The sequence below is a fragment of the Jaculus jaculus genome, chromosome 3 (genome assembly GCF_020740685.1).
Source record: "Jaculus jaculus isolate mJacJac1 chromosome 3, mJacJac1.mat.Y.cur, whole genome shotgun sequence".
Lineage (NCBI taxonomy): Eukaryota > Metazoa > Chordata > Mammalia > Rodentia > Dipodidae > Jaculus > Jaculus jaculus.
In genome coordinates, this window is record NC_059104.1 from 66,829,358 (window position 1) to 66,841,933 (window position 12,576).

At 37.3% G+C, this 12,576-nt stretch overlaps 1 protein-coding gene across 2 annotated transcripts in view; it reads right to left on the bottom strand.

Annotated features, from left to right (window-relative positions):
* Positions 1 to 10,270: 10,270 nt before the first annotated feature.
* The window catches only part of Esd (esterase D), a 43,883-nt gene continuing 41,577 nt past the window's right edge, over positions 10,271 to 12,576 (bottom strand). For both annotated transcript variants that reach the window (XM_045145483.1, XM_045145484.1), the window contains exon 9: positions 10,271 to 10,494. In XM_045145483.1, the coding sequence (XP_045001418.1) occupies positions 10,414 to 10,494 (81 nt within the window). In that variant the 3' untranslated portion in view covers positions 10,271 to 10,413. The remainder of the gene's footprint in view (positions 10,495 to 12,576) is intronic.

Sequence of the window (12,576 nt, forward strand, 5' to 3'; positions counted from 1 at the left end):
ACACCAAACAGTGGTGGTGGGTGACTTTAACACCACACTCTCATCAATTGACAGGTCATCCCGGGGAAAAAATAAACAGAGAGACATCTGGACTAAATGAGGTCATAGAAGGAATGGACCTAACAGATATATACAGGACATTTCATCCAAAGGCTGCACAATATATATTCTTTTCAGCAGCACATGGAACATTCTCTAAAATAGACCATATATTAGGACACAAAGCAAATCTTAACAATTTCAGGAAAATTGAAATAATTCCTTGTATTCTATCTGACCACAATGGAAATAAACTACAAATCAGTAGCAAGAAAGGCTATAGAGTATACACAAAATCATGGAAACTAAACAATACACTACTAAATGATGAATGGGTCAATGAAGAAATCAAGAAGGAAATCAAAAAATTTACAGAGTCAAATGATAATGAGAACACAACATACCAAAATATCTGGGTAACAATGCAGGCAGTTGTAAGAGTAAATTTATACCCTTAAGTGCCTATATTAAGAAATTAGAAAGATTGCAAGTAAACGACCTAATGCTTCACCTTAAAGCCTTGGAAAAAGAAGAAGAAGCCAAACCAAAAATCAGTAGACGGGAAGAAATAATAAAGATTAGGGCAGAAATTAATGAAATAGAAACAAAAAGAACAATCCAAAGAATTAATGAAACAAAGAGTTGGTTCTTTGAAAGGATAAACAAGATTGATAAACCCTTATTCAATCTTACCAAAAGAAAGAGAGAAGAGACACAAATTAATAAAATCAGAGATGAACAAGGTAACATCACAACAGATTCCAGACAAATTCAAAAAAATTATAGGGACATACTATAAAAGCATATACTCCACAAAGTATGAAAATCTGAAAGAAATGGATGATTTCCTTGATTTATATGACCTACATAAATTAAATCAAATTGAGATTAACCAGTTAAATAGACCTATAACAAACATGGAGATCCGAACAGTTATCAATAATCTCCCAACTAAAAAAATCCCAGGCCCACTGCTGAATTTTACCAGACCTTTAAGGAAGAGCTAACACCATTGCTTCTTAAGCTTTTCCAGGAAATAGAAAAAGAAGGAATTCTACCAAACTCCTTCTATGAGGCCAGCGTCACCCTGATACCAAAACCAGGCAAAGATAGAACAAAAAAAGAAAATTACAGACCAATCTCCCTCATGAACATAGATGCAAAAATTCTCAACAAAATATTGGCAAACAGAATACAAGCATATATCAAAAGGATCATTCACCCTGACCAAGTAGGCTTTATCCCAGAGATGCAGGGATGGTTCAATATACGCAAATCTATAAATGTAATACATTATATAAATAGGTTGGAGGACAAAAATCACATGATCATCTCATTGGACGCAGAGAAAGCAATTGACAAAATCCAACATCCCTTCATGAGAAAAAGTCCTACAGAGACTGGGATAGAAGCAACATATCTCAATATAATAAAAGCTATTTATGACAAGCCTACAGCCAACATATTGCTAAATGGGGAAAAACTGGAAGCTTTTCCACTAAAATCAGGAACAAGACAAGGGTGTCCACTGTCCCCAGTTTTATTTAATATAGTTCTGGAAGTCTTACCCATAGCAATAAGGCAAGAGATAAAAGGGATACAAATTGGAAAGGAAGAGATCAAGTTATCATTATTTGCAGATGACATGATTCTATACATAAAGGACCTTAAACACTCTACTAGCAAACTGTTAGAGCTGATAAAAATGTACAGCCATGTATCAGGATACAAAATAAATACACAGAAATCAGTAGCCTTCATATATGCTAACAACAAACACACAGAGGATGAAATCAGAAAATCATTCCCATTCACAATTGCAAAAAATAATAATAATAATAAAGTACCTTGGAATAAACCTAACAAAGGAAGTAAAGAATCTCTACAATGAGAACTTTAAAACACTCAAGCGGGAAATTGCAGAAGACACTAGAAAGTGGAGAAACATCCCTTGTTCCTGGATTGGAAGAATCAATATTGTGAAAATGGCAATCTTCCCAAAAGCAATTTAATACAATCCCTATAAAAACTCCAGAGGCATTCTTCATGGAAACATAAAAAAAAACAATCAAAAAATTTATTTGGAATCACAAAAAACTGGAATATCTAAAATAATACTGAGTAACAAAAGTAAGGCTGGTGGTATCACCATACCTGATTTTAACCTATACTACAGAGCCTAGTAACAAAAACAGTGTGGTACTGGCACAAAAACAGACATGTAGATCAGTGGAACAGAATAGGGGACCCAGATGTAAGCCCAAGTAGCTATAGCCACCTGATATTTGATAAAAATGCCAATAATATTCATTTGTGAAAAGACAGCCTCTTCAGCAAATGGTGTTGGGAAAACTGGATATATATCTGCAGAAGGATGAAAATAGATTCTTCTCTCTTGCCATGCACAAGAATTAAGTGCAAATGGATTAAAGACCTTAACATGAGACCTGAAACTCTGAAACTGCTAGAGGAAAAAGTAGGGGAAACCCTTCAACATATTTGTCGTGGCAAAGACTTTCTGAATACAACCCCAATTGCTCAGGCAATAAAACCACAGATTAATCACTGGGACCTCATGAAATTACAAAGATTTTGCACTGCAAATGACACAGTGAACAAAGCAAAGAAACAACCTACAGAATGGGAAAAAATCTTTGCCAGCTATATATCTGATAGAGGATTAATATCTAGGATATACAAAGAACTCAAATAGTTAAATAATAAGGAATCAAACAAGCCAATCAAAAAATTAGGCTATGGAGCTAAATAGAGCATTCTCAAAGGAAGAAATACGAAAGCCATATAAGCATCAAAAAAAAAAAAAAAAAAAAGTTCTACGTCACTAGTCATCAGGGAAATGCAGATTAAAACTACATTGAGATTCCATCTCACTCCTGTCAGATTGGCCACCATCATGAAAACAAGGGATCATAAATGTTGGCAGGGATGTGGAAAAAGAGGAAATCTACACTGCTGGTGCGAATGCAATCTGGTCCAGCCATTGTGGAAATCAGTGTGGAGGTTCCTAAAACAGCTAAAGATATATCTACCATATGACCCAGCTATAGCACTCCTAGGCATATATCCAAAGGAATCATCTCATTTTCTTAGAAGTACGTGCTCAACCATGTTTATTGCTGCTCAATTTATAATAGCTGGGAAATGGAACCAGCCTAGATGTCCCTCAACTGATGAGTGGATAATGAAGATGTGGCACATTTATACAATGGAGTTCTACTCAGCGGTAAAGAAAAATGAAGTTATGAAATTTGCAGAAAAATGGATGGACCTGGAAAGGATTGTACTAAGTGAGGTAACCCAGGCCCAGATAGCCAAGCACCACATGTTTTCTCTCATATGTGGATCCAAGCTACACATGATTGGGCTTCTGCGTGAGATGAAAAATTCTTAGTAGTAGAGGCCAATAAGTTAAAAATGAGATATAAAGGGAAGAGAATGGAAGGGAGGAGGATACTTAATAGGTTGATATTGTATATATGTAAGTACAGTGATTGAGATGGGGAGGTAATATGATGGAGAATGGAATTTCAAAGGGGAAAGTGTGGGGGGCATTGGGGAGGGAGTTATCATGGGATATTTTTTTTATAATCATGGAAAATGCTAATAAAAATTAAAAAAAAGAACTGTGTACTAATGAATTTTAATAGCATGAGCTGGTATATAAGTGAACACAGCAATAATGCACTCCAGTGCATGGTCTAATGCACCCATTCTCAGAGAAAGGCAGACCTATGTTGATGCTTACTGGCACTGGTGTGGCTAGTCACTAACAGCTGCAAAAGTTACAGTGATCTCAAAGGAGTTCATGTTTTGCTCTGGTTCGAGATAAGGAACTAACCTCAAATGATGAAGTGACTTGTCCAAAGTAAGTTTGGAAACCTGACACATAGTAGGTTTTTTTCTTTTGAGAGCCTGTCTCCCTATGGAAAAGCAAGCCTCAATACTCCCATCAAAAACTGCGGTATTCAATGGGAATATAAACATAGAAGCATTAAGTTCTCTGTGTTTGGCCTTGGAGAAGATGGATGCAAGGCTTTCCTTTGAGGTTTTCAATACTTACTGTTATTTAATGTTGAAATTATTATTTTACAATTCAAAAGATAGGCTTAACAATAAATAAAATGACACTGGATAGAAATGCAGCTTTTGTGAGTCTGGTCTTCAGGTCTGATATACACCTCCCCTTCTCCAAAAGTTACTGCCTTTATTTCCATGAAGATCTTTGCCTGTGAAATATATTTGTACCTATAGCAAATCTGAGCATTTATCTGATGGTTTGGAAAATAGTCTCAGGGGCAAAGGAGATGGCTCAGCTGATGAAGGCACTTGCTTGCAAACTATGCTGGCCCAGGTTTGATTGCCCAGTACTCACATAAAACAAAGGAGGGGGGGGAGCTGCAGAGATGATTCAGCAGTTAAGGCTCTTGTCTGTAAGGCTTAAGGACCTAGGTTGGATTCCTCAGTATCCACATAAAGCCAGATGTGCAAGGTGGCACATGCATCTGGAGTGTACTTTCAGAGGCAAGAAGCCCTGGTGTGGCTATTCATTTTTCTCCTTTCTAATGAGTAAATAATACATTAATAAAAACAAAGTGGTGGGCACATCTGGAGTTCATTCCCTCCTCTCTTTGTTCCTCTAGACAGTTTTACATCTATTTTCTACCTTCTATACTTATGTAATCTTATGTATCTATATAAATTATATTCTAGCACCAACAAAAGAGAAAATATGTGATATTTTAAATATTTTTTATTTTTTATTTGAGAGTAACAGGCAGAGTGAGAGGGAGAGAAAGCAACACACAAAGAGAGAATGGGTGCATCAGGGCCTCTAACCACTGCAAACAAGCTCCAGATGCATGTGCCCCCTTGGGCATCTTGGGTCCTGATGCATCAAACCAGGATCCTTTGGCTTTGCAGGCAAATGCCTTAACTGCTAAATCATCTCTCCAGCCTCTAAAATATGTGATATTTTGTCTGAGACTGACTTAATTTACTTAAAATGATTATCTGCAGTTTCATACATTTTTCTACAAACAGCATAACTTCATTCTATTTTATGACTGAAAATCCCATTATGTACAAAACAACATTTTTTTATTCATTTTTCTTTCTTTTTTTTTTTTTTTTTGGTTTTTTCGAGGTAGGCTGACCTGGAATTCACTATGGAGTCTCAGGGTAGCCTGGAACTCATGGCAATCCTCCTACCTCCTACCTCTGCCTCCCCAGTGCTGGGATGAAAGGCGTGTGCCACCACACCCAGCTTTTATTCATTTTTCTGTTGCAGGGCACGTAGGTTTTGTAACTTGGCTACTGTAAATACTAATACAATAAACATTGATGTGCAAGAACACCTACGATATGTCAAACTTGGAGCCTTCTGGGTAAATGCCCAGGTGTGATATCGTTGGACCTGGTGACAGGTGTATTTTGTTTTCTTGAGCCTCCATAATGATTCCCATTGGCACTGGACTAGCTTTCTGATCTATGAACTCTTCTGAGTTCAATATCTGGAGTAAAAAATACACAAGCATTTTTAAAAAAAATTTTTCGTTTATTTTGTTTATTTTGAGAGCAACAGAGAGAGAAAGAGGCAGATAGAGAGAGAGAGAGAATGGACGCGCCAGGGCCTCCAGCCACTGCAAACAAACTCCAGATGTGTGTGCCCTCTTGTGCATCTGGCTAACATGGGTCCTGGAGAATCGAGCCTTGAACTGGGGTCCTTAGGCTTCATAGGCAAGTGCTTAACCACTAAGCCATCTCTCCAGCCCCCAAGGAGTTTTAACAATCACATATCATAACATGCCTTGACACATGGTAGAGCAATTTACTAATTCTCATAATTTTTTGACATATGCTCCCATGTATTTTTAAAAATATTTATTTGCAAGGAGGGAGAGACAGAAGAGAGGATGAGTGCATCACGTTCATTGCACATGAACTCCAGATGTATGCACCTCGTGCATCTGGCTTTACACGCAAGCATGTTAATGACTAAGCAATCTCTCTTAGTGGCCCCCATGTAAATTTTAAAATCAGCTTGTCCACTTCCATTTTCAGTACTGAGGTCTTAAGTCCACACTGCACTCATAGATGAATGAGGCGCACATCAAGGACTTTATAACTTTGAGCCTTTTGTTCCATTGATATTGTCCTCTACTTACTTGACTTACATTAGTAGTGATCTTATACAATTTTTGCTTGTGTTACACTTCCATTTTTGTTGTTATAGTGAATTGAATCATTTTCTTGTTAGATTTATAGGAAAGTTACTGATTTTGAGACGTTGGTCTTAGTTTTAAACACCGTCTGCCCTGGAACCTGCTGCTGTCACCACTGCTCCACCTTCCCTGCCTCCACCACTTTAGCCTTTACCTCTGGAATATTCCGATCTCCTTCTCCACTCAGATGCCTGATTCTCCACAGTGCAGGTTACACCTGGCACTTTTCATTCTAATAAGGTGGTCTGGCGTTAGATGTTCCTTAGCATAATGCACTGCATTACAAACTGTATATCCCCAGTGTCCCTAAATATGGACACTAATGTCCAAACAGCTGCTTGAGTACTTAATATGTTTGTTATATATTTTGTAAGACTATCACAAATTACTATAATTATATAATAAATGTTATGTACTAATTATAACTACATATATACTATATTATAAATATGAATGTATTATATATTATACAAAATCTTTAAAATTTGTCATAGATTATTATATGCATTTTTAAAGTAAGTTTAGAAAAGTTGGAGTTAGCCAGGTGTGGTGGCGAATGCCTTTAATCCCAGCACTTGGGAGGTAGAGGTAGGATGATTGCTGTAAGTCTGAGGCCACCCTGAGACTACAGAGTGAGTTCCAGGTCAGCCTAGGCTAGAGTGAGACCCTACCTCAAAAAGCCAGAAAAAAAAAGGGGGGGGTGGAGTTACTTTCTTCTCATTGCTGGGATAAGACACCTGGCCAGAAGTAGCTGGTGGAAGAAGGTAAGGACTTATTTCAGGCTTACAGACTTGAGAAGTATCAGCATGGAGGAGAAAGCATGACAGAGCAGAGGCTGAGCATCACATCTTGTCACATAAGCTGGCAAACCAGGCTAATAAACTTCATGGTCTGCCCCAGTGACACACATCCTCCAGCCAGGCTCACTTCCCAAAGGTTCTACCAGGTAGGGATCAAGAATGAGGCTTTATCTCAAACACGAGGCTATGGTGGACATTTCACATTCATACTAACATATGAAATATTCACCATTCTGATGTAAGATTTCATGAAATGATTATTTTAACATTTTTTTCTTTGACAGACAGAAAGATTATGGGCACACTAGGCTTCTTGCTGCTGCAAAAAAAAACCTAACGCATGTACCACTTTGTGTGTCTGGCTTCATGTAGGTACTGGGGTTATCAAACCCAGGCCATCAGGGTTTGCAGGCAAGCATCTTTAACCACTTAGCCATCTCTTCAGTCCTTATAAAATGAAATGTTTACCTAAACTCACCTGCAAATGTACCATTATTGGTAACAGTAACATATTTCTGCTAACTAGTTTCAGATGCATTATTAAATCTATAAATAATGTTACCTCTGGAAATGTTGTATCTCAAGATCAATATTCTTTGAAGATATCAAATTTTCTATTTTTCATAGTTCATGACCTCCATACAGGGTACTTTTAATGTAAACTTCACTGACATATAAAACATTTGGAAGTCTTGTTAGTGGCCTGATGCTTTAAAGTGAATGTATTCAACAAGAATCCTGAAAGAGAACTCCAGTATCCCAAAGGCCCTTTCATAACACCCTCCAATCCTCTCCCTAGCACCCCACCCCTACTCTTGTTCTGCTTTCTGCCACCAAACGTAAGTTTTGCCTGGAGTGGAACCTTATGTAAAATAGTATCAAACAACTGATATGGAGTAGTCTTGGGGTTACTCTAGATTCTGTTTATATCTAGTAGTTGAGGAACTTTCAATTTTACCCATTCTACCATGGATGGACCCTCAATCCAATTCTAGATTCAGCTGTTATGAATGGTGCTAGAGCCCATTTTCATAGATTGTATATGCACATCTCTGCTGGTTCCATCTTGAAGTAGTAGAAATAACACTTCTGTTCTGGTGGACACCCGCCCCCATCCCAGCAGTGATAGTTCAGGTCACATTATTTTGTCACCATGGGATTTTCTGCTGTTTTCACTTATAGCTATTCACAGGCTGTAATGGTGTTTTCTACTAAGAGTACATTTGTAAAGTAGTAGTTCACTTATTTTGTCCATTTTGATTTATCTGTTGTTTTTGTGAACCTATGGGAATTTGTCACCTAAGTATATTGCAAGCATCCCCACCTCCTTTGAGGTTTTTTAATTCCTGTGGTCTTGGGAATAGAATCTGGGCCCTCCTGCATTATAGGCAAACGTTCTACCACTGGGCTGTAGTATTAGATGCCAGCACTTCCTTTTGACTTTCTCTTTTCTTTGAACAAGAGTCTGGCTACATTGCCCAGGCAGGCCTTCAAATGTCCTCTTCTCCCATCTCCCCACTATCTCCAGTGCCTGACGTTACAGGTCTGGCTACTAGCCTTGTTATTCTTTACTGTACTGTACTGTTTCTTCAACAAAGAGATTCTCACATGTAACACAACCCAGAAAATCTAGCTAAACTCATTTGTCCCATTTTTTTAAAACAACAAAACAACCCGATTCTATCAGATGGCTTCTGAAAGCACTTAAAATTAGCCCTGGAAGATGATTTTTACTGGCTATAAAAAATGTCAATGTATTTATCTCATATTAATTCTCCTTCTCTGGGTAAAGCCCCCACTAACAGAATGTTTAACTCACAGAAGAATTAATAGCAGGCAAAATTTTCATGAACTATGCAATCTCTCTTAGACCAGAACTATTTTGTAGATTGTTCATTTTAGGGCTCAATCTTGTCCCTTACCTATATATTGTAACAATTTTAGGTACTATCTACATTTATCAAAACAGCACTAATTTTTTTTTTTAACTTTAAGAACGTGATATGGAGGCTGCAGATGGTTAAGTGGTTAAAGACACTTGCTCATAAACCTTGATGACCCGAGTTGATTCCTCAGTAACCACAAAAGTGGTGCATGCACCTGGAGATCATGTACAGTGGAAGGATGCCCTGATTCACTCATATTTTCTCATGCCCTCAAATAAATAAAAATAATTTTAAAAGAGAACCACATGTGCCTTTGGCCACCATTTAATATACTTCCTTACCAACTGTTGTCCATGACCACCATTATATAAACTTCCTTACTGACTTTTCCAAGACTACCATTTAATATACTTCCTGTTCCCATGACCACCATTTAATGTTTCCTTACTGACTGCTGTCCATGATCACCATTTAATATACTTCCTTACTGTTTTCCATGACCACCATGTAATATAGTTCCTTAGTGTTGTCCATAACCACCATTTAATATACTACCTTACTGACTTGTCCATGAAGATCATTTAATGCTTCCTTACTGCTGCCTATGACCAATATTTGATATACTTTCTTACTGACTATTGAATATGTAACCTTTTGTTAAGTGAAATCTAGACTTATTAAAGCTGTCAGGCCCCAACTATCATGTTTAAAAATATTTGTGTACAAAGTTGTTCAGGGCAGACTACTTGGTATTTACAAATAAATCAATCACATTGCTTGGTATGCTAAATTTCTGCACATGAATAACAGAAAGTGTTTAACCATGGTAGCATAACTTACATAATTTTTATATTCATAATTATATAATTTATATAATTATCTAGCCATTTTTAGATTGAGTTTTATAATATAATCTTGAGAGGTTTAACGAGCCCAAACCAATGTTCACAAATGTATTTAGCACATCAGGTAAGAAAACTCACTGGAGTTGTGGAAATCTGTTTTTAATCTCAGCTGTCTCAAAGATAGCTGTGTAATGACATGACACCCACTTAACTTTTCTGTGTCTACTTCCTTGGTCTATAGGCAATAGTCAGTTATTAAATATCCACTAAAGTAAGTGTTTGGTAGCCATGAGAAAAGAATAAGCACAGCAAAGACAGACAATGCCTTCAGAGGTTATAAGTCTGAATAGAGGAGACATTTAAATCTTCCATTGCAAAGTTAGCATTCTATCATTTGAAAAGAACTATATTCATGGTGTAGAAACTAAAGTTATTTAACAAGAATTTCCAAATAGCTATTAAAATCAGAAGATTCTGTATCTTTATTCAGAAGGTCAATCAATTACAGAAAGAAGCTCTTGGCATTATGAATTCTTTTCCTCAGCAATTCTATTTATTACAATCTTTGTAATCCCAATGACATTCTCTTGTCTGAAGTTTTTTAAGCATTCAGGTATTTTGCATGATGTTTGATGTGGTCAGTAATGAAGGTTGCAATGAAGTAGTAGCTATGATCATAACCCTGGAAAATAAAATGCAGAGTTAAGGTATTTTGCTATTAACCGGAAACCTCAATACTAAATATATCCTTCTTGTCATTTAATTTGTTTGTACATAAGAAAAATATTTTAAGTAGTATTTAATCAAAATCAAGGTGGTCATATTTTAACATTTTCATTGTATGCTAATATGCTGCACAGTCTACTCTCAATGTTGTCCAGAGAGAAAATAACAGTAATTAAATGAGCAGAGAAGACATCTGGTCATACAGACAAGAATAAAAGAATTAGGATTGAGAAAGCTTAGAAACAGCAAGACATTTTTTATTTTCAATAGAAACATACTAGACATCAACAAGATAGTAACTCATGAAATAGAAAGCATGTATATAAAAACAATATAGACAACAAATACAAAAATGTGTAAGTCTGTCATTGTTTAGGAAGTGTCATAGTCAAGTAGTCCAGCTCCACATTGCTGGAATGAACTTCCAAACAAACAAGAGTTTAGGGAAGGAATGAGATTTACTTCAGGCTTGTAGGTTCAGGGAAGTTTCATAGTAGCTGAAGAGACTGACCCCTTTCACAGATCCAACCAAATAAACCACCAGCCAGTACACACAAAGCAAGCACAAATCTGGCAGCAAAATAGCAGGGTCTTACAATTCAGACTACTCTGCATAGCTTTAGGCTGGAAACCAGATCTACCTCCAAACACCTTAAGACTGGATCACAGGATCCGCCCCCCAGTAACACCTCTTCTAGCCAGGTGGCTGGGAATCCAAGCTACAAGCTTTAACAAAACATCTGAGTCTATAGAGGGTGAGGAACATACATTCAGCCTACTACAGGAAGTCAAACATGACCAATCACAAATCAAGGTAAAAATTCCATCTCCTACATGTACCTTTGAGGACAAAAGCAATTAATTCATTAAAGCCAGTATCAAACTAGGTAAAAACAAAAACAAACAAACAAAAAAGCTGGGCTGGAGAGATGGCTTAGTAGTTGAGTACTTGCCTGTGAAGTCTCAGACCCCGGCCTTGACTCCCCAGGACCCACGTTAGCCAGATGCACAAGGGGGCGCATGCGTCTGGAGTTCATTTGCAGTGGCTTAAAGCCCTGGTGCACCCATTCTCTTTCTCTCTCTGCTTTTCTCTCTGTGTCTGTTGCTCTCAAATAAATAAATAAATAAATAATAAACAAAAAATTGATTTTAAAAGTCAGTTAATATTTCAGAAAAGAAAAAATATAAAACAAGGAAATCTAATGTGCCAAGCAGTTGAGGCAGATATAAACCTATGCAAATGAAGAGGCAGTCCCTGCTCTAGTGACCTCCTCTGAGTGCAAGATAAGTAGCTTTGACAGGAAACATTAAGACAGGAGTTTTTTTTTTTTTGACATGTGTGTGTGCAGTCTGTACACTGAGGTGTTTATGATATGCATGCATGGCACATGCAGAGGTCAGAAGAGAACACTGGGAGCCTTTCCTCTATTGCTTATCCATATTTTTACTTGAGCTGGACTCTCCAGCTGAACTCAGAGCTGTGGTTTTGGTTAACCCCAGTGATTCTCCAGTTTCTGCTCCCTACAGGACTGGGGTTACAGGCATGGATGACGATGCCCAGCTATTTAACTTGGTGCTGGGGAACTGAACTCAGCCTTTCTAAGCATCTTAAATACCAAATAATTTGGGAATAACCAACACTCTAACCACAAATTAAAAAACAAGGTAAGGGACTGAGTGATGGCTCAATGGTTAAGGCACTTGCCTGTAAAGTCTAAAGATCTGAGGTCAACTCCCCAGTACCCACATAAAGCCAGATGCACAAAATGATGCATGCACCTTGTTTGCAGTGGCAAGACGCCCTGGTACACCCAATCTCTCTCTCTCTCTCTCTCTTTCTCTCTCTCGCTCTCTTCTCTGTGCTTGAAAATAAATAAAATATTTTTAAAAAATACAAAATAAAAACAAGATAAAATAAAATGAAAGAGATAAAAGTCTAAGAGTTTATAGGTTTTCTTCTAAAAATATTTTATTTATTTGCAAGGTGTGCCAGGGCCTCCAGCTGCTGCAAGCAAATTCCAGATGCATGTCTCACTTT